General features: G+C 45.8%; 1 protein-coding gene across 3 annotated transcripts in view; it reads left to right on the top strand.

Annotated features, from left to right (window-relative positions):
- LOC147008981 (glycine receptor subunit beta-like) overlaps positions 1-22,938 on the top strand; it is a 144,950-nt gene that overhangs the window by 34,731 nt on the left and 87,281 nt on the right. For 2 of the 3 annotated variants that reach the window (XM_085864645.1, XM_085864648.1), the window contains exons 2-3: positions 15,049-15,219; positions 15,491-15,597. In XM_085864645.1, coding sequence (XP_085720771.1) covers positions 15,092-15,219; positions 15,491-15,597 — 235 coding nt within the window. In that variant the 5' untranslated portion in view covers positions 15,049-15,091. Of the gene's footprint in view, positions 1-11,296; positions 11,565-15,048; positions 15,220-15,490; positions 15,598-22,938 lie in introns of those variants that run through there. The other variant, XM_085864646.1, reaches the window with a different exon arrangement.

The raw sequence follows: 22,938 nt of genomic DNA, 5'->3' as shown, positions 1-22,938 counted from the left end.
GCGGGAGCCGGGGGTATTAGAAATGGATGTAGAATGTGTAGGATCCATGGTCCAGGATGGAATCCCCGAGCAGGAAATGTTGATTGTGCAGGAACACGGACTCGCCCAACTGAACCCAGAGCCCGAAATGGGTGCGGCAGCGGCCGCGGTTTATGACACCTCCCCCCCCTCTCCACCAAAACCCTTCCCCAACCCTTGCCGAAACGGCTCAGCTGAGTGCACCCGACATGGCCCATCTATGCGCCATGCTGGCGGCAATGACAGCAAGGATGGATGCAAATACAAACGAAATGAAAGGCATGAACGAAAAGATGGATGCGAATACACAAAAGATGGATGCGAATACACAACAAATGAACGAAAAGATGGATGCAAACGCAAATGAATTTATAAACGAAATGAAAAGCATGGGCAAGCAAATGAAAAAAGAAATGAAAGAACTACGGGGTGAGGCGCAGAACATGGGCCGATGCCTGCAGGCGGGCATGAAGGCCGTGACCAGGGAGCTGGGAATGGCGACTCCACGTGTGGGAGCAAACGAGCTGGAAGGGGGTGCAACGGCTGACAGGCCCGCGGTGGAGGCGGGTAAAAAAATAATTCGGGGGGCGTGTTGGGCGAGGGTCGTGACAGAGGAATCGACGGTGACCAAAAGGGAAAAATTAAATGGGGAGACCAAAACGTGTGAGACGAGACACGAGGTGACGACGACAGAAACTTATAAATGTATAGATGAACCGGGAGACAAAAAATAGAGGAGAGACAACACGATGAAGACGGGGTAAGTGACGCACACACACACACGGAGGTAGTGGAGGATAGTGAGGTTGAGCTCGCGGAGCGTGTAGGGACCCGGTGCGAGCACCTGGATGGCCTCCTCCAGGAACGAGGGGAGGGAGTATGCCCCCTTGAGGTGAGTCACGACCAGGTGAGTTCGGTCGTGCTTTGCGAGGTTGAGGGGACGAGTGCTGCGAACAGGTGCACGGAGAGCTTGGGGGTATAGAGGCCCCGGAGACCCTTGTGGGGACACGAATCCCCAGTGTGGTTGTCCCTGTGTGTGTGGTGCAAGGTGTGAGTGCGTCCCCGTGTGTGGAAGCGACCCCGTGTGTGAGTGGTGTGGTGGCGATGGTGCCAGAGTACGTGCTTCCCAGCACGCCATGTGTGGATGAGGCACCGTGTGTGAGTGTCGCCGTGTGTATGAGTGAGGCACCGCGGGTGAGTGCCCCCGCGTGTGTGGGTGAGGCACCGTGTGTGGAAGAGGCCGTGGGTGTGAGTGAAACGGCCTGTATGAGTGAGGCACCGCGGGTGAGTGCCCCGCGTGTGTGGGTGAGGAACCGTGTGTGGAAGAGGCCGTGGGTGTGAGTGAAACGGCCTGTATGAGTGAGGCACCGCGGGTGAGTGCCCCCGCGTGTGTGGGTGAGGCACCGTGTGTGAGTGAGGCACGGAGTATGGATGAAACACCGCGGTTGAGTGCCCCCGCGTGTGTGGATGAGGCACCGCGGTTGAGTTCCCCCGCGTGTGTGAGTGAGGCACGAGTGAATGGAGCACCACGTGTGAGTGGTATGGGTTATGCAAGGGAGACCGTGTGTGTGAGAGAGCGGTATGTGAGGGAGATGTCGGTTGGCATGCGGGAGCACGCAGCTGCGTCTCCCGGGGTGAATGTGATGGAATGGAGTGTGAGCGTCGTAACACGCAGGTGTGCGTGGGTGGAATGGAGGCGACGACGGCGACATGTAAGGAAAGGAAGCCGAGTAGCGGCTGTAGTTGTTTCGGGGACCGTGCCGGGTTCACCCAGCAGTGAGCACGCGGTTCGTGCTGTGCAACGCACGAGGCCACCACGTGCTCGCTTGCGAGAGTGAAGTCCCGGTCCGGAAACGCACGCGGTGGATTTGCCGATCCCGCGGACGGACAAAGTTTAGGCAGGATTGTGGATTTGGATTGGACGGGTTCTCCACGCGATCGTGTGTGTTAAGCTCCAACGGGCAAAGCACATGTGTTCGCGTGGGGAACCCCTCGAGACGTGGGGCTTGTGTTTTTTTTATGCGCACGGTGACGCCATGGCTGCACGTGGGGTTGGAATCCGGCAGGAGGGGTATCTCTGCCGGATGGCACCGTCCAAGGAGGGACGAGGAACACGTGCAGCTGCATGACGTCACGGGCAGGTGCAAAGTGCGCGAGCTCTGAGTTGCCGCGCCAGCGCTGCGCAGGCATGAAAAAAAAAAGAAAAAAGGGAAAAGCAAGCCTCACTTTCGGGTGCACAGGATTCCTGGGAAAGGGGTGGAAGACCCCCTTGACCTGGGCACAGGATGAAAACTAGTTAGGGGGAAGGGTTAGCTTAGCTAGACCGACTTCATGGGGCAGGGGTAAGTCCTCATGGAGTCCGTGGAATGGATTAGTTAGAGGGATTGTAGCCAGATTTAGGTTGGGAAATAAAATGAATTTTTTTTTTGATTTTGGAGACAGTGACAGACTGAATGTGTAGCGGGGACGTAGTTTAGCTACGTAGTGTTAAATGGAACGTGCTTTAGTGTAAGGGACGACGTGGGAGCACGAGTTAGTTAGGGGGTGTAGATAGAAGGATGGCAGAGTTCAGTGGTGTGTGTGTTGAAGAGTTGTTGGTGAGTGAATTGGAAGCGTGTACATGTTGAGTGAGGTGGAAGCATGTGCTTGGTGAGTGAGTGAGGCCAGCGGGTCTGTGTGTATGGAGTGAATGGGGAATGCATGGTGCGATGAGTGATTGGGGGAGGAGTGACTCGCCCAAAAGGGACCCCTGGGTCAGTGTAGAGTGAGTTAGCTGGTTTAGTCAAATTGAAAATGGAGGTCGTTTTGCTGTTGGTGGGAAAGTAGGCTCGAGACCCATTTGGAGGGGTGCAGAGCCCTGTTGACGGGCTTGGGAGCGTGGCTGCGAAAGGTGAGTATCGCTGAGTGGGTACCCCGGGCACCAGGCTAGTCGGCCGCGGTAGGCCATGGGCCCATGGGGGGCCGGGATAGAGTAGTGGGCACGGGTGCGCCTGCTTGGTGCGGGGGCCGGGCGCGCCATTAGCCGCGTGGGCAGTGTTGTGGGCACGGGTGACCTCGGAAAGGGGCCCGGGAGGCCGGCCTGCCACGTGTGCGTTTCCAGGGGGGGGAGGTGCCATGGGGGCACTCCCGGTGTTAGGGAGCTGGTAGGCTCGGAGGCAGTGTAGTGCCCGGGGTGCCATCGTCGGAGATTCGCAGAGGGTCGTGCCTGCCAAAGGGAGCCACGTGTCCCAGCCAGGAGACCGTGTGAGGGCACGGAGCGCGAAAATTGGGGGGCGAGGCCCGAAATTGTGAGGATACCAACATAGGCGACGGGAATCTGGGTTTGTTAGAACCAATAGTTTAAGCGAGAGGCGCTTGTTGAAAACCCCGGTGGTTTAACTGTTAAATGGATAGGGTAGATTAGGAGATGTACCCCTCCGCACCATCCATCCCCTCGGCTTCTCGTTGTAGGCCGCTGGACCCACTTTGGGTTAGATCGCCGAACTCTGGGGAGGCCATTCTGAGGCTTCGTTGGGCCTCGACACAGGACGTTAGCTCTCATATTCCCCTCCGGGAAGGGAACGTAGGGGTTGGGAGTAGGCTAGGTGACAGGATAGGTTAGCCGAACAAGGACGATAAAGGGGGTTAGGGGACGATTTATAGTGGGGAAGTAAAAATAATAAAAAAATAAGTTGGGGCTAAATTGGGGTTTGACAAATTAAGGGAGTGGGTATGTACAGTGACAGGCAAAGGCGATAGGTGGGAGGGAGACAGGTAGGTAGGTCCGAGCCCGCCTTCCAAGTGGCCAGCACCACCGCACTCCCTCCACCAACCTCCACTGAACGGCAAAAGCTGGCCAACTTCATCGGCTGGCCGTGTTTTGCTTCAAGGCAGAGGCCGGCCAACTTCATCGGCAGCTGTTGTTTTGCTGCAAGGCCTGTGCCGGCCGGATCATCTGCAGCTGTGGTACTTCAAGGCCTGTGCCGGCCAGTTCATCTGCCGGCTGTGTTTGCCTGCGGCGGCCTTCTTCTGCGGGCTGTGTTTGCCTGCTGCCTTTGCCATGCCATGCCCACTGCCCACGTTCACCAGCCCCGTTCAATTTTTGCTTGGCCCCCCCTGTTCATTTCCATGTGCGCCAGGATCAAGGCAACAGTTTGCAAGCTGCAAGAACTGCCCTGTTGGCAGCTACAACACGGGCCTGCAGTGGCGGCCCGTGCACCGTGTTTGTGTTCATCCATCCATTCGTTGTGCTCATTGCGTGTGCCACTTGAGCTGGTACGGAGACTGCATTTGTGCAGCCCATGCACCGTTGTGGTTCACTGCATTCAGTTCAAACCGTTCATGCATCCCTTCGTTGTGCTCATTGCGTGTGCCACTTGAGCTGGCACGGAGACTGCGTTGTGCAGCCCATGCACCGTTATGGTTCACTGCGTTCAGTTCAAAAGGGAAGGCCTTGGACTGCAAGTGAGCAGCCAGCCACGTTCCCTGTCACCTGCATTGTTTTGAGCCAGAGACTGCATGCGAGCAGCCTGGCTCCCTGCTAACTGTTTTCTTTTGCAGAGTTCAGTGATCCTGGGCCATGGTTTAGTGTAAAATTTGTAAGTTAAGGTTAAGATGTACTGTAAATATGAGTGCGCCCCCGGCATGTCTGTCCTAGCGCCGGCAATTTTATTTAAGTCGTCCGTGTGAGTGAGTTTGTTTAGGTAGTTACGCAGCCCTCAGGTTATTTATTTTGGGGACACGAATACCATGAATGTCGCACTCAGGGATCCGTAGGTAAAATGTACTAGGGGAAAACTACACATGATGGCACACGAAAATTCGACGACTCGGGACGAGTCTGTAAAAAGGGGAGGGGGTAGTGTTGTGGTTACCAAATTCGCAAACCACCATTCAGGTCCCTTAGGTGAGATATCTCGGTAAGTATATGTGTAGTTAGGCCCAAACCCGTTGTCTAGTGGGAATACATGTCATTTATGCGTGCTGCGACTTCAGGATAGCCGTTTTTCTTTTACTATCTTTATTTTGGACCAACCGCCATTGTTACCACCACCAGTCACAACATCAACCACCAACCACGACGCCGCTTCACCACAACCGCCACGACCTTCACGTCACACCTCGCAACCGTCGCATCGCCACCGTTCTTGCGCCGCTTGTGGGTACCGGTGTTGGACTCGTGCAGGGCGCGCGCCGAACAGCGTGTACAAAACCACGGATTTTCTGCTTCAAAAACGGATCAAAAACGACACACGCCCACTTTTGTGCCGTCCAATCGGTGAGCGAGGGGCGATTTGGCCCCGCCTCCAGGGCGTTGGAGGGCGATCGCTATATGCAAATTTATGGATCAAAGAGCATTCACGCCCACTTTTTCTCGGGCCAATGGGGAGCGAGGTGAAAGGTCGAAGGGAGGGGGTCAAAGATGAGAGAGCGAAACCACGGGGCTTATAAAAGCGACCGCGTTCGTCAGTCAAGGGGACGAGAGTTAAGACTTCACGGGCGGTGGAGTTGGGAAGAAGAAGCAAGAAGGAGTTGGTCGTCGTCGTGTGCGTTGGAGTCGGAGCAAAGGGGACGGAGCTGTGGAGAGGCGGCGAGGGCAGACGAGGGGGTGCTCGCGTCGTGCAGGGAGCTGCACACCAGGGAGGCCGACGGCGCGACCTGGCCGAGGTGGAGACGCTCGTCGCGGGACTCGAGGCAGAGTGGAAATCCTCTATACCCCGAGCATCAGCAACCCCCTCCTGTTTCCCCCCGCGCTGAGATAGTGCGACCAAGGGGGCCCCTTTCCCACCCCCTACCAGACACTGCCCGCGAGGCCCGCGGAGTTGAGGCACCATCGCCGCTCCGCGTCTCATCACCAGACGGGTAGGCCCGGCCCGACTCGGCCTCAGGCCCGCCACATCTTTGAGGGTGTTCTTTTCCTTGGTTTTGGGTATGTGTTGTCGGCGCCGTCTGTGAAGTAAAATTGTATAAGTGTTGCCGTGTGCTCGCGTAATCGGTATTAGATCTGCATTGTCGCATTTGCTTTTTGTGTAAATTGCATTGTGTTTTTCTTTTCTATGTGCTTTTGGTGGAATTGAATATGTGTGTGCTTTCCGTTCATCGTGAATAAATGTGCTTTGTGTTGAACTGTTTCCCGCTTCGCTTCGTCATTTCTTTCATTGAATCCTCATCTTGCTTCACGTAAAGGGTTGGTAGTGGGCTGAATACGCCCGATAATTAATCAAACCGTCGAGGCCGACGATAACACCGCTCGGTTATCCCGATAGTACGGAACGGGTCGCTTAAGTGGCCCGTGTCCGAAGTCGACCTGCGGCGAGGTGCGATCGCCCGGTCTACCCTCCGCGTGGGTACTTAGGTAGGTCGAATTTGGCGAGCAACCCTATCCCACGCGGGGGCTGATTGGCTCGATCGCGGGGAGACCGAAAGGTCCACCCGTGACTGGTTCCCGGCGTTAGTCCGAGAGGGTCACGACTAGATTGTCCGTCCGGTGGGCGACGTGCCGCGATTCGAGTTACGTGGCCGTCAGCACGCCGGCGGGCGCGAATCCGTAACAATATCTATGTGTGTGTATTCATACAAAGAAAAAAATATAAATCTAACATCATTAGGTATGAAAACACAATTTTGAATGCATCTCACATAAATAATTCCAAAGCACAAAAACATTAATTTGTTGGGTGTTTTCAATCTTAATTTCACAAGAAAATAAAATAACTTCATTATGCATAAAAGTACATGTAAATATTTTCACAATGTAAACTTAGGCTGGGTTTCCAACATACAACATTACAATGAACTATGCTGCAAATTCTTAATAATCAAGGACGTGGATGGCTGGCACAGCGTGTTGCTGTTACTCATTATTATTAAACTAGTACGTGCCCGTACGTGTGTGGCCGTACGTGCAAAAAAAATAACAACTTTCAAACAACCACACAGGCTGTTCCTTTGCTCTCGGAAACGACGACTGGATTGGGGCATTGTGTTTATCTCTAAATGCGCATAAGAAATCGAGAAATTATGAGAATACAGTGTCATCACTATCCAGAAGTCCGTACGTTGTAACCCGTAATGGGGAACGCGGCTGAGGATCTCTTCCCCAACGGCCACGCCTACACAGTTAGTTTGGTAAATAAATGGCCATAACTTGGGAAGCACTTGTCTGATTAATATCAAACCTTGAAAAGGCACATACTCACGTCCCCAGCAACATAGGTGGCAAGTTTCAATTAGATCGGACCAGTGGTTGACGAGAAACAGCGGTTACAGACACACAGACACACAGAGACACACACATTGCTGGAATTATAGATAGACTAGTACGTGCCCGTAAAAAAAATAAAAGAAAATAATAATAATAAATAAATATTCAAACCGTGAGCAAGAAACAACAACCACACAGGCTGTTTCTTCGCTCTCGCGTGCCTGTACGTGCGTGGCCCGGAAGTTCGCATATCGCAGTTACAATTATTCGCAATTTCGTTTTAATGGCCAATTATTCAATTAGCGCCAACGTATTTTGCCTTTTCGCAATGACGTCGCAAGGAAAAACAATGAGAATAGCAGAGAGAGAGAGAGAGAGAGAAAAAAATTACTTCCTGGTTCGGAGCACACCAGCTCACTCTGATGTTACTGAGATGTATGTACCGTCGAATATGAAAACGATTATAACTTGAGGCATTGTGTTTATCCATAAATGCGCATAAGAAATCGAGAAAAAATTTCGAATACACGAAGTTATCACTCTCCGGAAGCCCATACGTTGTAACCCGTAATGGGGAATGCAGCTGAGCTTCCCTTCCCCATCGGCCATGCCCACGCAACAACATGTCTTGTCATTGGTTTGGTAAATAAATGGCCATAACTTGGGAACCACTTGTCCGATTAATATGAAACCTTGAAAAGGCACATCCTCAGGTCCCGAGCAATATACCTGGCAAGTTTCAATCGGATCGGACCAGTGGTTGTCGAGAAACAGCGGTCACACACACACACACACACACACACACACACACACACACACACACACACACACACACACACACACACACACACACACACACACACACACACACACACACACACACACACACACACACACACACACACATACATTGCTGGAATTATAGATAGATGAGGGCTTGTTCCTGCCTGCACCTCCACGCATCTACCTATAATTCCAGCAATCTTTGTGTGTGCCTGTGACCACTGTTTCTCGACAACCACTGGTCCGATCTGATTGAAACTTGCCAGGTATATTGCCGGGGACCGGAGGATGTGCCTTTTCAAGGTTTGATATTAATTGGACAAGTGCTTCCCAAGTTATGGCCATTTATTTACCAAACCAATGACAATACACGTTGTTGCGTGGGCGTGGCCGATGGCAAAGGGAAGCTCAGCCGCGTTCCCCATTACAGGTTACAACGTACGGGCTTCCGGATAGTGATGACTTTGTGTATTCTAATAATTTCTCGATTTCTTAAGCGCATTTATAGATAAACAGAATGCCGCAAGTTATGATCGTTTTCACATGAGACGGTGCATAAATTTCGGTAACATCAGAGTGCTGGTATGCTCCGAACCAGGAAGTAATTTTTTTTCTCTCTTTTCTTTTTGTTTTTCCTTGTGAGGACATTGCGAAAAGGCAAAATACGTTGGCACAAATTGAATAATTGTCCATTAAAACCTAAATTGCGAGTCATCGTAACTGTGATATGCGAACTTCCCCGCCACCCACGTACGGGCATGCGAGAGCGAAGAAACGGCCCATGTCGTTGTTGTTTGTTGCTCGCGGTTTGAATATTTCTTTATTAATTTTTTTTATGGGCAGCCGCGTTCCCCATTACGGGTTACAACGTACGGGCTTCCGGATAATGATGACTTCGTGTATTCTAATAATTTCTCGATTTATGCGCATTTATAGATAAACACAATGCCCCAAGTTATGATCGTTTTCATATTAGACGGTGCATAAATTATGGTAACATCAGAGTGCTGGTATGCTCCGAAGCAGGAAGTAAATTATTTTTTGCACGTTTTTTTTTTTCTCCTCTTTCCTCTTCTCTTTGTGTTTTTCCTTGCGATGACATTGGGAAAAGGCAAAATACGTTAGCGCAAATTGAATAATTGGCCATTAAAAATAAATTGCGAATAATCGTAACTGTGATATGCAAACTTCCAGACAGTGAGGACTTCACGACCGGATAGTGACGATTACTGTATTCTTTCTCGATTCTTTCTTTCTCGATTTCTATACTTTCTCGATTTCTTTCTCGATTTTCTTAAACCCAATACCCCAATCCAGTCAGTGACGATTGCTGTATTCTTTCTCGATTTTTTTTTCTTGATTTATCGACTTACTGTATTCTTTCTTTCTCAATTTCTGTACTTTCTCGATTGTCTTAAACACAATGCCCCAATCCAATCGTCGTTTACGACAGCGAAGGAACGAAGCTGCGCGTCGTGCACGCGCAATGGAATCTGACGAAGCACGAGCTGCTCGCTTGACACGCGACGCGCATGACAAGGCATCGTGCAGCTCAAATCGATGAAGAACGAACTGCTCGCTTGGCAGACAACACTGAACGTGAGGCAAGGCGTCGTGCAGCTGAAACAGATGAAGAACGAACTGCTCGCTTGGCAGACAACATTGAACGCGAGGCAAGGCGTAGTGCAGCTGAAACGGATGAAAAACGAACTGCTCGCTTGGCAGACAACACTGGACGCGAAGCAAGGTGTTGTGCAGAAGAAACGGATGAAGAACGAACTGCTCGCTTGGCAGACAACACTGGACGCGAGGCAAGGCGCTGTGCGGAAGAAACAGGCACGTACGTACGGGCACGTGAGAGCGAAGGAACGGCTGTGCGGTTGTTTCTGGCACGCGGTTTGAATTTTTTTTTTTTTTTGCATGTACGGCCTCACACCTACGGGCATGCACTAGTATTTCAAATGTTGTGATACGGCAGTGTCCACAGCTGCCTCCGTTGCTGTTGGCTGACTGGCCATGGTACTGTCTGAAAAATAAGAATTTCCACTTCGTATATATTGGGCTTTATGATCATCAAACAAGACTTGCAATGTGAATTACGCTCAAGTCATGCACATTATAAACTGTCATTTAGCATAATTCATTACCTCTGACAACTTTATAAAAATTCAGGTTCCGGAAAGGTCTCTTCCCATTCTTTCCACACAAATTGTATGTGGACATTACAGCATTGGACATCACCCTTATTTTAGAAAATAAAAACAATTTAGTCCACCAGTGTTCGAAGCAGCTTGTAACAACTTTTAAGTTCCACTGCCCTTAAAAAGCCTCAACTAATATTATTCTTAATAACATAAAGTTATTTTCATATCTTTTGATAACCATTTTACCAAAGGAAAACAATTGTGCACCGAAAACCTTGAACAATTCCCCTATAGTGACAAACTACCACAATGAAGGCTTCATTGTTACAAGCGGCAGTTTGTCGGCGGCCAAAGGGTTAATATTTTTTATGACAAAACTTCACATTTTTCGGCGAACAACAACTGACAATTGTTTTCATTTTGCCTTTGGTTAGACCTAACTCGTTAAAAAAGGACAAAAAAAATAATATATGATAAAAAATAATATTAAATGAGGCTTTTTTAAGGGCAGTGGAACTTTAAATTTGTTACATTGCGGTAATTCGTAGGACCCGAACGGCCGAAGCATTATCCACACCAGAAAAATATTTTTAAAAGGTCCTGAACCAATTAAACTTGTCCAAAGTAATTTTTGCAGAGTTCCCTTTTTGCCACAGAGCGGTGTATTTTTTTCACCAGGCCCACGTAAAAATGAATTCATTATTTACCGTCGATTTCTCCACACGATCAGGGCCAAATCAGCGACAGCTAAACGTGATAAACGAACGATGAAATCGGGTGCCGGAGGATTCGATCGTCAGATGCACGTTCCGTCCAAGGCTCGAACCACCATCGAGTGCCCCGAAGGGCCCGGGAGACTTTCCATTGAATGGAACTATATTAGATTCCAGAACACCAGTACCAGTAACATCATGGATTCTGTGATCTTAAAAACGTCCAAAAACAAAAGCTAAAACACATAAAATCGATTTATAATATTATACTTACCAAAATTTATCACGGCGGAAGATAATTTTAACTAAAAAAGCTAAAGTCTTCTGCAGATTAAAACGGATTGTCTCTACCACACTCAGAAACAGGGGAAAGTTCACAAGTTTAACCAAACCCTACAAATGGCGGCTCGTGATGCCGAAATAGCAATTAGCCAATCAGATCTCTCCTCCGGTGAAAGGCAGACACAACCACACACGGCACGAGGTGAAAAGGCGGTCACCATGGCAACACATGAGGCAGAAAAAACAGTTCTCGATAATCACGGGGCGCGCTGCGGCTGTACCGCGTCGTGATACGGTTGTACAACCAAGCGTTTGATTCCCGACGTCGTGAATCTTTCATACTGACGTCGTGTGTCTTCTGGGAAGCACATGGCATTGGACAGAAGTTTCTGCTGTATTGTCATGCAAAGTGATCAAAGCATACTGTTTATTGTTACTAAGGTAAGTTTAAGTTACAGTACTTGTTTTTAATTGTGCTTACATGTCCAGAAAGCTTTTAAAATATATCAGCAAAAAGTTTAAAGAAAGCCTTTTATACGAAGCTAATGAATTCATGTGGAAAGCTTATCACCCATAAGCCTATATCATCCATTATAACCATTGTCAAAGTTGTAACAATAGACTGAAATATATAAACATAAAATGTCTGCATATATCTTCCCTCAATAGTATTCGAAACAAATTGCATTTTTATAAAACACGGCAACAATGCCAACAAGGTGTCAACAATGCTAACGAAGTGGTAATTACGGAAAGCCGTATGGGATACTCTGGATAACTTTTAAAATAAATTATATCTCTATTAAAGCACAGTATGCTCAGAAGCAACAAGTGCTGCTCTTGAAGCTTATGTATGTCAGCTCTATCTTCCTAGAACAACAAAAATAACAAACGTTGCAGATGCAAGATGGTGGCTCTTCAAGCGGAAACAAGCCCAAGCAGAGAATCTTCCCCCAACGAAAGCTGCACTCACACATGCCATTGCCAGAGCACATTATCAAGCCATGATATGGTATAATGACATTGTTGCATTCCCTGAAATACCATCCCCAGAGAACTATGGCTGGAACTTGGTCGATGGAATTTTCATACCAGTGATGACACATTTGCCTCCAGCTCCAGATGCCGTCACACAGTTAGTGAAATGCGGATGTGGTCGGACCCGGTGTTCCAGTCACCAATGCAAGTGTAAAAAGAATGGACTGTTTCGCACAGAATTTTGTACATGCTGTGAAGGGGAAGAACTATGCGACGATGCTCCTTCAAACCCCGAAGTTGACTCTGACAATGAAGAGAACAGTGATGATGATGATGATGATGATGATGATGTTTAATATGGCTATGAAAGTAACAAACTTGCAACAAGTTCATGTAGTTCCATTCTACATGGTTAAGACTGCATTTGTTGGACATGCAGTTGCAAGGTGTGTGTGTGTATAGTAGATGTGGGTGTAGCTATTGTGTCTGGGGTATGTGGGGTGTGTGCTGGTACTGCGAGCGCATGATACTGCACCTCATAAATTTGTTATCCTCTGAAATGGATATTTAAATATTGTAGCTTGTAGAGTTAAAGTCTACAAATTAAGGTGTACACCAAGTTTCATCCGAATCCGTCCACAACGTTTTGAGATATCGTGCTATATATCGGTTTCACCCTATCTCTCAATGGTAAAGAATCACTGAAAAAAATTATCAGATCCGCATCTGGATCTTCAACAAAATTGAATCACTTCTTCCTTGTCGCACACCCAATGTGTTTTCCAAGTTTCATCCGAATCCGTCCGCAACTTTTTTAGATATCGTGCTATATATCGTTTTTGGCTCCATCTCTCAATGGTGAAGAATCACTTTAAAAATTCTAGTAGTCGGTTCTGGATCCGGATCTTCACCAAAATCTAAACAGTTCGTCCTTGTTACGCAAACTAACCTGTCCATAAAATTTCATCCGCATCCATCCACAACTTTTTGAGATATCCTGTACACAGACAGAGAAACAGATAGACAGACAAACAGACAGAAAAGGATGAAAACATAACCTCCTTCACCCTCGGTGGCGGAGGTAATTCTAGCAAAAAACAAGCTAGAAAAATATAAAGCGAAATATCAACAGATACACCCCAATAACTGTGAGAATAACAAAAGAGCATAATATATATACAAATGGTTGGTTAGATTGGGCATAGACAAGGTCGGCTGATTGGAATGGCTAAGAAGAGGTTAGCACAACTGGGATGGAGAACGAATCATTATTATTGCCAAAAGATCAGGGACATCACACGAATGGCTTTAAGAAAATGGCAATGGAAAACCTGAAAAAAAATGGAAAACCCACTCAATCGGACAAGTGTAGCTTCTTTAAGGTAGAAATAGAAAGCATGAGCCACCTCCTATCGGGAGGTAAAAAAATTAATGTCAGAACAGCTGTACACCCAAAGACACAACGAGGAATGTAGAGTAATCCACCGGCACATCTGTTAAAACTTCAATAGTTTTTACAAAAAAACTTTCATAGTTTCAATAGTTTCAATAGTTTCAAAAAAACTCCCAGTCCCAGAAAACTCGTGGCAACATGAACCAAAAGCAATAATTGAGAACAAGGAAGTGACGCTCACATACGACCTGATGATCCCACCGAGTGTAAACATAGAAAACAAAACATTACGATCGGATATAGTACTTGGTATAAAAAGGAAAATAATGCATTGCTAATTGAGGTGTCAGTACCCAGGGATTTTGGCTTATACAATGCAGAAATCAAGAAAATGGCCAAATACCAAGATCTCAAAAATGAAGTGAAAAGATCCTGGAAACTGAAGAGTGCCGAAATTTTACGAGTGATCATTGTAGCAACAGGAATGATGAAGAAAAACCATGCAGAGATCTTAAAAGCCATCCCTGGGGAATATTACTACAAACAAACTGCAGTTGGAAACTGTCTGGGGCTCAGTGCCGATCCTAAAAAGATCCGTTGGAACAAAACTTTGAGAACAAGACAACTTCACAGCTTGGTCCATGAATCATGACCCCTGCCATCGCCCCCCCCCCCACCAAACCACCTCCCTTACCGAAATGGAGGTGAATACTTCGAGACTTGGACTGTCACCTTCTGAAATTTGCATATGGAGATAACACACACTCTCACACACACACACACACACACACACACACACACACTCACAGTCACACACACACACACACACACACTCTCACACACACACACTCTCACACACACTCTCACACACACACACACTCTCACACACACACACACACACACACACACACACACACACACACACACACACACACTTCAACTTTTTAGCAATCTTTTTAGCAACTTTATGTCGGGATTTTGTACTACGAGCAGATGCCTGTTTGGTGAGCTGACAAAGTTCTCCAAGTATTTTGTTGTGCAGAGGCACGGCCCTTTCTTTCAGGTACTTTTCCCAAGTATTTTCGACTTCTTTCAGAAACTAGGTGAGCCATTTTAGGTAACTGTCTTTATCCCAGACACACAATCTTATATATTATTTCCGAGTTTGTGGTTTCGTGTCGCGCTATCTTCGACTTTGTTCTGCGCTCGAGTAACGTGATATTCGGCTTACATTATCTCAAAGACCATATGAGGTGCATGGTACAAAAAAAAAGTAAATAAAATGGTTCTGAAACAGTGAAATCGTATTCCACTTACTGCATTAAAGTAAAATTACTACTGATACTCTGCATCACTTCCTTTCTCAAACACACCCACCCCAACATGTCGCGCAGAGCGCGGGTTATGCTAGTGCAATTTATTTCGCCCCAAACTCGGCAGTTTCCAACGGTTTACGTATTTTGTGGCGGATTACGTCATTCCGCAAGTCGTGTATTGTAAAACACTTGACTTGCCTTTGAAAGAAGAATGATTTTCAACCTTTTCCACTTTCAGAAATCATGGCTGAGTGCATGTGACGCAGCAGAGCTGAAGAAGAATGAAGATCCTGTGGATATTCTGCGTGCTTTTGATATGCAAGCTTTGTGGTCAAACTCATAGCAAGGTCAAGGCAATGAAAAAATCCAGAGGGAAGGGGAAGTCAAAAGGCTTGGAGCATTGCCCTTTGTACGTACCAGTCCGCACCGGCGATGTGGCGGCGGAAAGTGAAATCCCGGATGCGAGTCAAAAACCTTTTCAATACAATACTGACATGAGGATATAGTTAAAAGGTTATAATAATTGCATGAGGATAAACATGACATTCCTTTCTTGTGTCATAAATCAATCACAACATTTAAGGGATATTGCCTACTTTGGGATATAAGACAATGGTTTCTTTTGTGAACGTACTTAAATGTCACACCCTTTCCTTCACTTCCTCAACATTGTGTTTTAGTAACATAGCAGCAGAAGAACTTTCTAGAAGTAAGGCAAACTCCACGAGCAACATCATCAATCGGCTGCTCCAGAATTACGATCCCCGTATCCGACCAAACTTCAAGGGTAGGTTGCACGGCACTTTTGGGGATTTTTTGTTGTTGTTGTTAAGGTGGTTGGACGTTGTACGCCATTGAGCTTGGAATGTGGAATAAGGTGTTAATTGTGAAGCTCATAATGAAAACTCTAGGCTGGCAGGATGGCTTAGAGATATGCACACTTGCCTCGAAGATGTCTAGCCTGGGTATAAACTGTCATTCCGGTGTTTCACAGGTCGGGTGATTCACCAATCAGATGGACGTTAAATTGGGTGTCCTATCTGCTGGCATTTGTTGGTGGACGTTAAAGATCCCACTGTGCCCTTCGCAACGAGTTGGGTGAGCTATCGCCGGCACCATGGCCAAGTTCCGAATTCCTGGCCCAACTATTGCAAAGCAAGCAATGGCAAATCAACCAATATAACCCTTGCCAAGAGACTGTTGTGGCAGCACCGACGCTCTGTAACAGAGTATGGTACATCATAATGAGAATGAAAACTTGAATGGGAGGGTGACATCTTGCACTCGTTATAATGCCCAGTTGCTCAAATATGAAGAAGGTTGATATCCCTATTTGTCGTGGAATGCTCTTGAAAAGGATTGGGACCTCCTCCACCCCACCCTTCTCCCATTGTATTCATGTTTGTTGTAAATAATGCCATGTTTGTGTACAAGCATACGTGGATGACGTGTCAATGAGGATGGATTTGGCAGGGCTAGGAAGTCCTACTGAGCTGTTATTTCCCTTTACCCCACCTCCTCATTATATTTATAAACCCTTCTAACTCTTTACCGCGTGAGGCTATCTACGCCTCGAACGGCCCGGCCAATTGGCCCCAAGCATCATGGCGCAGCGCCGTTGATATGAGTTGTGGATATCTGAGGAAAGATAGATCCGGATGCATTCGGGGAGGATGAGAGGGGCATGAACAAGACCATGGTTGTAGTGGGGGAGTGGAAGGGGGTTAGTTAATTTATAGGATATCGGTGTGATTTTATGTACAGCTTTCGATCGGTTCAGTCCCTGTTTGTGCCTGTTGTCCTTCTTTCCGTGTTTATTAAACAATGCTGTATTTTCTTGTAATTCTATTTTCGGTTATTAAATTCCTTATTGAATAATTCAATAATACTTTGAAAGAGAGACTGAAAAAATAACTGAATTGGGACATCAGAAACTGGATTGGATCATTCAAGGAATTGTGGACGAGTATAACAATACAGTACATTCCTCAACAAAGGCATAACCATCAAAAGTATTCACAAAATTAGACTAAAAAGGCACTCGGTAGAGCGCATACCTCCACCACGTAATGCCTGATCCACGACAACATATCGGGCCCAATACATTTTTGAAATATCATGCAAAACTGTACTATATCATTTTTGGCCCTATCTCTCAATGGTGAAGAATAACTTTAGAAATTAAATAATTCTCATAGACAGATCCGGATTCGGATCTTCACCAAAATCAAATCAATTCGTCCTTGCCACACACCCAACCTGTCTATCAAGTTTCATCCGAATCCGTACACAACTTTTTGAGATCTCGTGATATATCATTTTTCGCCCCATCACTCAATGGTGAAGAATCACTTAAAAATTTCTAGTTGCCGGATCCGGATCCGGATCTGCACCAAAATCGAATCAATTCGTCCTTGTCACACACCAAACCGGTCCACAAAATTTCATCCAGATCCGTCCCACTTTTTGAGATATCCCGCACACAAACAAACAAACAAACAAGCAGTCATAGACTGGTACTTACGAAATCGTCAACTTGACCTCTGAACTTATCTTATAAAAGCTGTCTCTCAAGAAGGTAGCGACGCAGACCAGAAGTTTCTACGATGATTCTGTACCAAACCATCAAAAATCGAATGTTTGAGCTCACTGTGACCTTGACCTTTGAGCGATTTTGACCAAAATCAAATCAGCGCTAGCCACCACCCTCCTGAATCACGTGGTGTAATTTGACATTGGTAGCTTCTTCCGTTCTCGAGTTATCGTGCCGACAAACAAACACACAAACAGAGGACGGAAGTCATCAATATACTTACGAAATCTTTAGATTTCATAAGTAACAAATGAAATTGCTCGTTGAGCAAGGAATTGCTGGAATAACTTTGTCATATCTCCATGATCCCTGAAAAAACAAAAACCTGGAAATCAATTTGGTTCTTATAAGTCGATAGTGCTCCTGCTTAATGAGTTATAGCACTTAGTTTGGTCGTGATCATAACTTGGAAGTCAATCGGACTTGAAATGGCATTATTTTTTTTCGCAATTTGAAAGTTTTGACCCGACCCCCCCTGACATTCGACCCCCGACCACGAAGAAGGGTGTTGGCATGACACCCCAATGAGACATATGGTTGGATGCAGAATTGGAAGATGCACATTTTGGATTTGGTTTGAAGTCGATACGACCATTCTAGCAGACGTTATTGCGAAAATAAGAATTTCGGTTTTTCATTGACCTTGACCTTGACCTTTGACCTAGATTCACCCAAAACGACATGTGTCTAAGTTGGACCATGGCCGACGTCTGTACCCAGTTTGGTACAGAAGCATTCCCGCAATTAACAAACAGACAGAAAGGGGTGAAACCATAACCTCCTTCACCTTCGGTGGCGGAGGTAAATATAAAAAAGACATTAACCCTGAAAAGGTGAAATTTGAGTTGATATTATTTGCATTCACAGTTGGAAATCAAATTATGAAAAAGGTTATACTAAAAGATGGATGAGGATTTTTTTAAATTGTTCATATTTTAGACAGTTTCCTGGACTTATAAATAATACGATTCAAACGGACAAGAGATTTGAAGCTGGTTTTATGCAAAATAATTACAGAAAACAAAATTAGGCATAAAGTAATGGAATGATTGAATACGTACACTTTTATAAATTATTTGATGATTGCTTTTATAACTACTTGAGAGTTCATCGAACACGATAACCCGCACGTTGTTCAGGTACATACTGTCGGACTCCGACATTCATGGGGGGATACGTTCCTGAAAAATGTCGCAAACTTTGGGGCATTGTATTTTTAAAAATTACTTAATTATTTAATACGTATTTATTTATTCATTCATATTTATTTACATGGTGTTATTATTTTTTATTATTTATTTTTATTTACATGGTGTTATTATTTTTTATTATTTAATACGTATTTATTTATTCATTCATATTTATTTACATGGTGTAGGTTCGTGGAAGAACAATGACAGAACAAATCAGGACACAACATAACAAAGGGAACAGCAGTAGCAGGGCAGAGGTTGAAAGCAGATGTTGATGGACAAACAAGGGATCCAGGTAATGATGAGGGGTAAGGGAGAACACAAAAGGGTGGACAATATGGATACATATGCAAAATTGTGTTTGACCAGTTAGTGATTTTGTCAAGGTCTGATGAGAGGGAAGAGGCTGCTGCCTGTCTGTCAGAAGAATGAGGGATGTCACTGCAGAGAGTGTAGTCATCAGCGAAGATATAAAGAGGAATTTTTCAGTCAGTGATGAAGATTAGGCATAATATGGGGCCAAGAACACGGCCTTTGGGTACTTCAGCCTTGACCTTGAGAGGAGATGAAAGGGTTCCGTTGAGAGCCGCATGGTAGCTACGAGAGTGGAGAAGTCAGTGATCCAAAAGTGGAGTTGGCCTTGGATTCCATAGGCAGACGGTTTGGTCCTGCCCAGAGAGATGGTCCTGATCTCACGTCTGAGGGCCTCCATTGGGAGAGTTATCAGGTCTGAATCTGAATTGATGATCTGAGATGAGGCTGTTGGAGAAAAGGAATGATTTTATGTCAACTGCGATGATGGATTCCATGATGGCGCTCAGAAACGCATGTGTAAAGCAGATACGGATTAAAAAAATGAAACAAAACGGCCTCATATCGGCATTTAATTCAATTACAGTGCTTCTGCTTCGACTTCAACTTAAGTAACTGCGCCTTCGACTTCATTGACGAGTGTGTAATTGATACTCCGGTATGACGATGAATCTACGCCAATGACTATGACGATGAATATGCTGTTTCTGATGAAATCTTTTCATCACTGTGAGGTTATCAATGAAATCTTAAGTGATGACCTAAACATCAATCTCAAGGACTGCAGAGGTCAAACATAAACAATGCCAGTAACACGTCTGGCACTTTTTGTGGTGTGCAAGCTCGGGTAATTGCAGTCAACGAGAAAGCGGTGTACATCCCGTGCATGAGCCACTCACTTAACTTGTGTCGTGTTGCTGCTGCAGTGTCCTGCACTGATGCAATTACATTTTTTGGACTTGTCCAAAAATTGTACGTGTTTTTGTCAGGATCAACATATCTTTGTGACCTCTTTTGAGATTTATTGAACGAGAAGACATCTGAGGATAGTCAGAGAAAACCTTTCCTGAAGTGTCTCAGTGACGCAAGGTGATCAGATCGAGTGGATGCACTTTGGAATTTATCATGTCATTGCGAAAGCTACAAATCTATGCGTATGGCTCTTGGTGCAGACACCCTGCAGAAGAGTGGCACATGAGCAGATGCAAACTCATTCATTGAAACCATGGATCAGTTGGAGACTACATTCAGGACAACATTTTGGAAGTGTCCTTACAAGGATAAACTAAAGAATTCAACTTCTGCAGTCTGAAACAATGGACTTGAGCACAGCTATGACACTTCTTAAGTCACTATCTGAGTTTGTAGAAGCACAATGGAACAACTTTGAGCAATACTTGGAATATGCGGTCTTTAAGTTCTTCAGCTAACTTTCAGTTAAAACGGCATTGGCGTATGGCTGACGATAGTGAAGGACCTGTTGTTGTACTGACTGGTGGAGAGAAGTTCAAAGTTGAATCATTTTATATCAGAGTCGATTCATTCATCAGCCATCTTAACAGAAGAATCCATGCGTATCTATACCAATAAATGTCAGTGTGTGTCAGTCCATCCGTCCATCTCCTCCATAACTCTAAAACCATGAAACCTGGCGGCACCAAACTTTGCATTCATACTAAGGGAACTCCAAGGTGGTGCATGAATGAAAATTTGATGTTGGGGTTAAATAAAACATCCCTTTTGAAAATAATTAACAGCATTATTTAATTAGATCCTTTCTCAAGGCACATCCTCAGCCACCTCGTTCTCCCTCGCTGGGGTCTTAATTAGCCATTTTGTTTGGCCTGCTCAACAATGCCCCGACTTGGAAAAGGCCGTCACGGTTTCTTGACGATTAAGCACTCAAATGTTTGTTTTTTTTTCACTTTCCTCTTCTCATTACGAATCACTGGATACATCGCTTTTGTCAGTGCTGATGCGATTCTGTTTTTGTTTTTTGTTATATGATGCGATTTTCCACGATCTACTCACACGGACTAATTAAAGTACGTATGTGATCCAAATATAATTTGAGTTTCGAGGATTGGATTACGTGGACTAAACAACTTGAAATCTGGAGGGAAATCTGAAAATGTTTAATTTTTTCACGGGTATGTGCCATTATGCCTGGTGTTAGCTTAATGGTTCGGGTGACGGACTTTGGATCCCAGGGTCCTGATTTCAAATCCCGCTCAGCTGTTGAATTAATACCAGGTGGGGTTAACTCGGCCTGTCATCCTTCCGAGGTTGGCAAAATGAGTGCCAGCATGCTTTTTGTACTGTGTTGGAGTGGCGACCCGTCCAGGATTGTACCCAATAGCCAAGGAGACTGCTTAAGCAGCCCCAACACTCTGCACAGAGTATGGTCCCAATCTCCTCCTCTGTGCCATTACCAATCGGCTTGCTATCACTTGCCAAGCCAGCCGTTCCTTGTCAAGCAATTTATTGAAGTGCTTGCTTGAGTGCTTAAGCCACTTGTCGAGCACCCGTCAGTCGATAGTGGTACAGTTCGTGTCCCGATCGGGATGTACATTCGGCAGTTGCTGCAAGGTAGAGATACATAGACAGCACACCACGGACGTGGTACACACATAAGAATAGATTTGGATCTGCAAAGGGACTCTCTGCGGGTGTGTGTGCATGTCTGCATACTTGTTTACAGGTGCCGTGGTGGCAATGTTTCATCCCGTATATTATGATGATGATGGGTGGTGGACGTTTTAACTTTTAACCTCAGCAGTGGACGAGCGATCACATTTTCCTTTGGCCTCGCTGCTGTTTCTAAAACAATTGGTTATTTTATATGACTCAGGTGTGCTTTACAAAGGTTATGTGGTTTCTCTTGGTGAGTTTCAAAGCAAAATATATTTGATAACACCCGATTTCCGAGCCATTCCGTTTGCCGTATTAAAGTGTTTCTTAAATTAAAGAGCCAATTGTGTTTTCACCCATCACATGACAATTGACAGCTGTTTATAAAAAATATAAAATGACCGTTTTTACAGCCATTTTTCCCTGCTGTGCAGGGGTTTAGCTTTTTCTTGAAGCAATGTTTTATGGCCGGATGCCCTTCCTGACACCAACCCTGGTCACCTCTTACGACACACAGGGATATGGTATACCTATTCTAACCGGGGCATACACCGGGACCAGTACACTGGTACTCACTTCGCCGACCTCAGATGGATGACAGGCTGAGTCAACCCCCTGGTGTTAATTCAGCAGCCAACAGGGCTTGAACTCAGGACCCTGGGATCCCAAGCCACCACCCTAACCACTAAGCCAACACCAGGCTTACAGCTGTGTATAACGATTAATATTTATGTACAGCTCCCTGAAATTTCTACAATGCAACATTGTTTATAAAATTTGTTGATTGAAATTCCCCCAAAACAAGGGTGAAAGCTGTTCTTGAAAGGTTTTTGGGTTGTATACAGTATGTACTGGAGTTGGAAATCACACTGACTCCAATCTGCCGATTACCCGAAAAATTGCTGATATTGGCCTCATACTAATATAGTGTGTGTGTGTGTGTGTGTGTGTGTGTGTGTTTGTGCGTGTTTGTGTGTGTTTTGTTCATGAATCATAACTTCTTCTTTTCTATGCTAACCCCTCCCCCCACCTCTCTTTCTCTCTCTCTCTCTCTCTCTCTCTCTCTCTCTCTCTCTCTCTCTCTCTCTCTCTCTCTCTCTCTCTCTCTCTCTCTCTCTCTCTCTCTCTCTCTCTGTCCAATCCTCGCTCCACCCTCTCCGAATACAGTGCACTGTCTCTGGAATTGTCCGGTGGTGATTATGTTCGGACGATATTTGTCTCCAGACGTGTCCGGGTGGTGTTTGTTTCCGGATGTGTCTGGGCAATGTTTCTCTCCAGGCAATGTTTGTCTCTGGAACTGTCCAGGTGGTGTTTGTTTGTCTCTGGATGTGTCCATGTTTGTCTCCGGACTTGTCTGGGTGGTGTTTTTCTCCTGATGTGTCCGTGTTTGTCTCCAGAC

Source organism: Eptatretus burgeri, chromosome 18, assembly GCF_056783735.1.
Source record: "Eptatretus burgeri isolate ZD-2024b chromosome 18, Ebu_testis_v1, whole genome shotgun sequence".
Taxonomy (NCBI): Eukaryota; Metazoa; Chordata; class Myxini; order Myxiniformes; family Myxinidae; genus Eptatretus; species Eptatretus burgeri.
The sequence above is the reverse complement of the archived record's forward strand: the minus strand, read 5'-3'. Positions and strand labels throughout refer to the sequence as shown.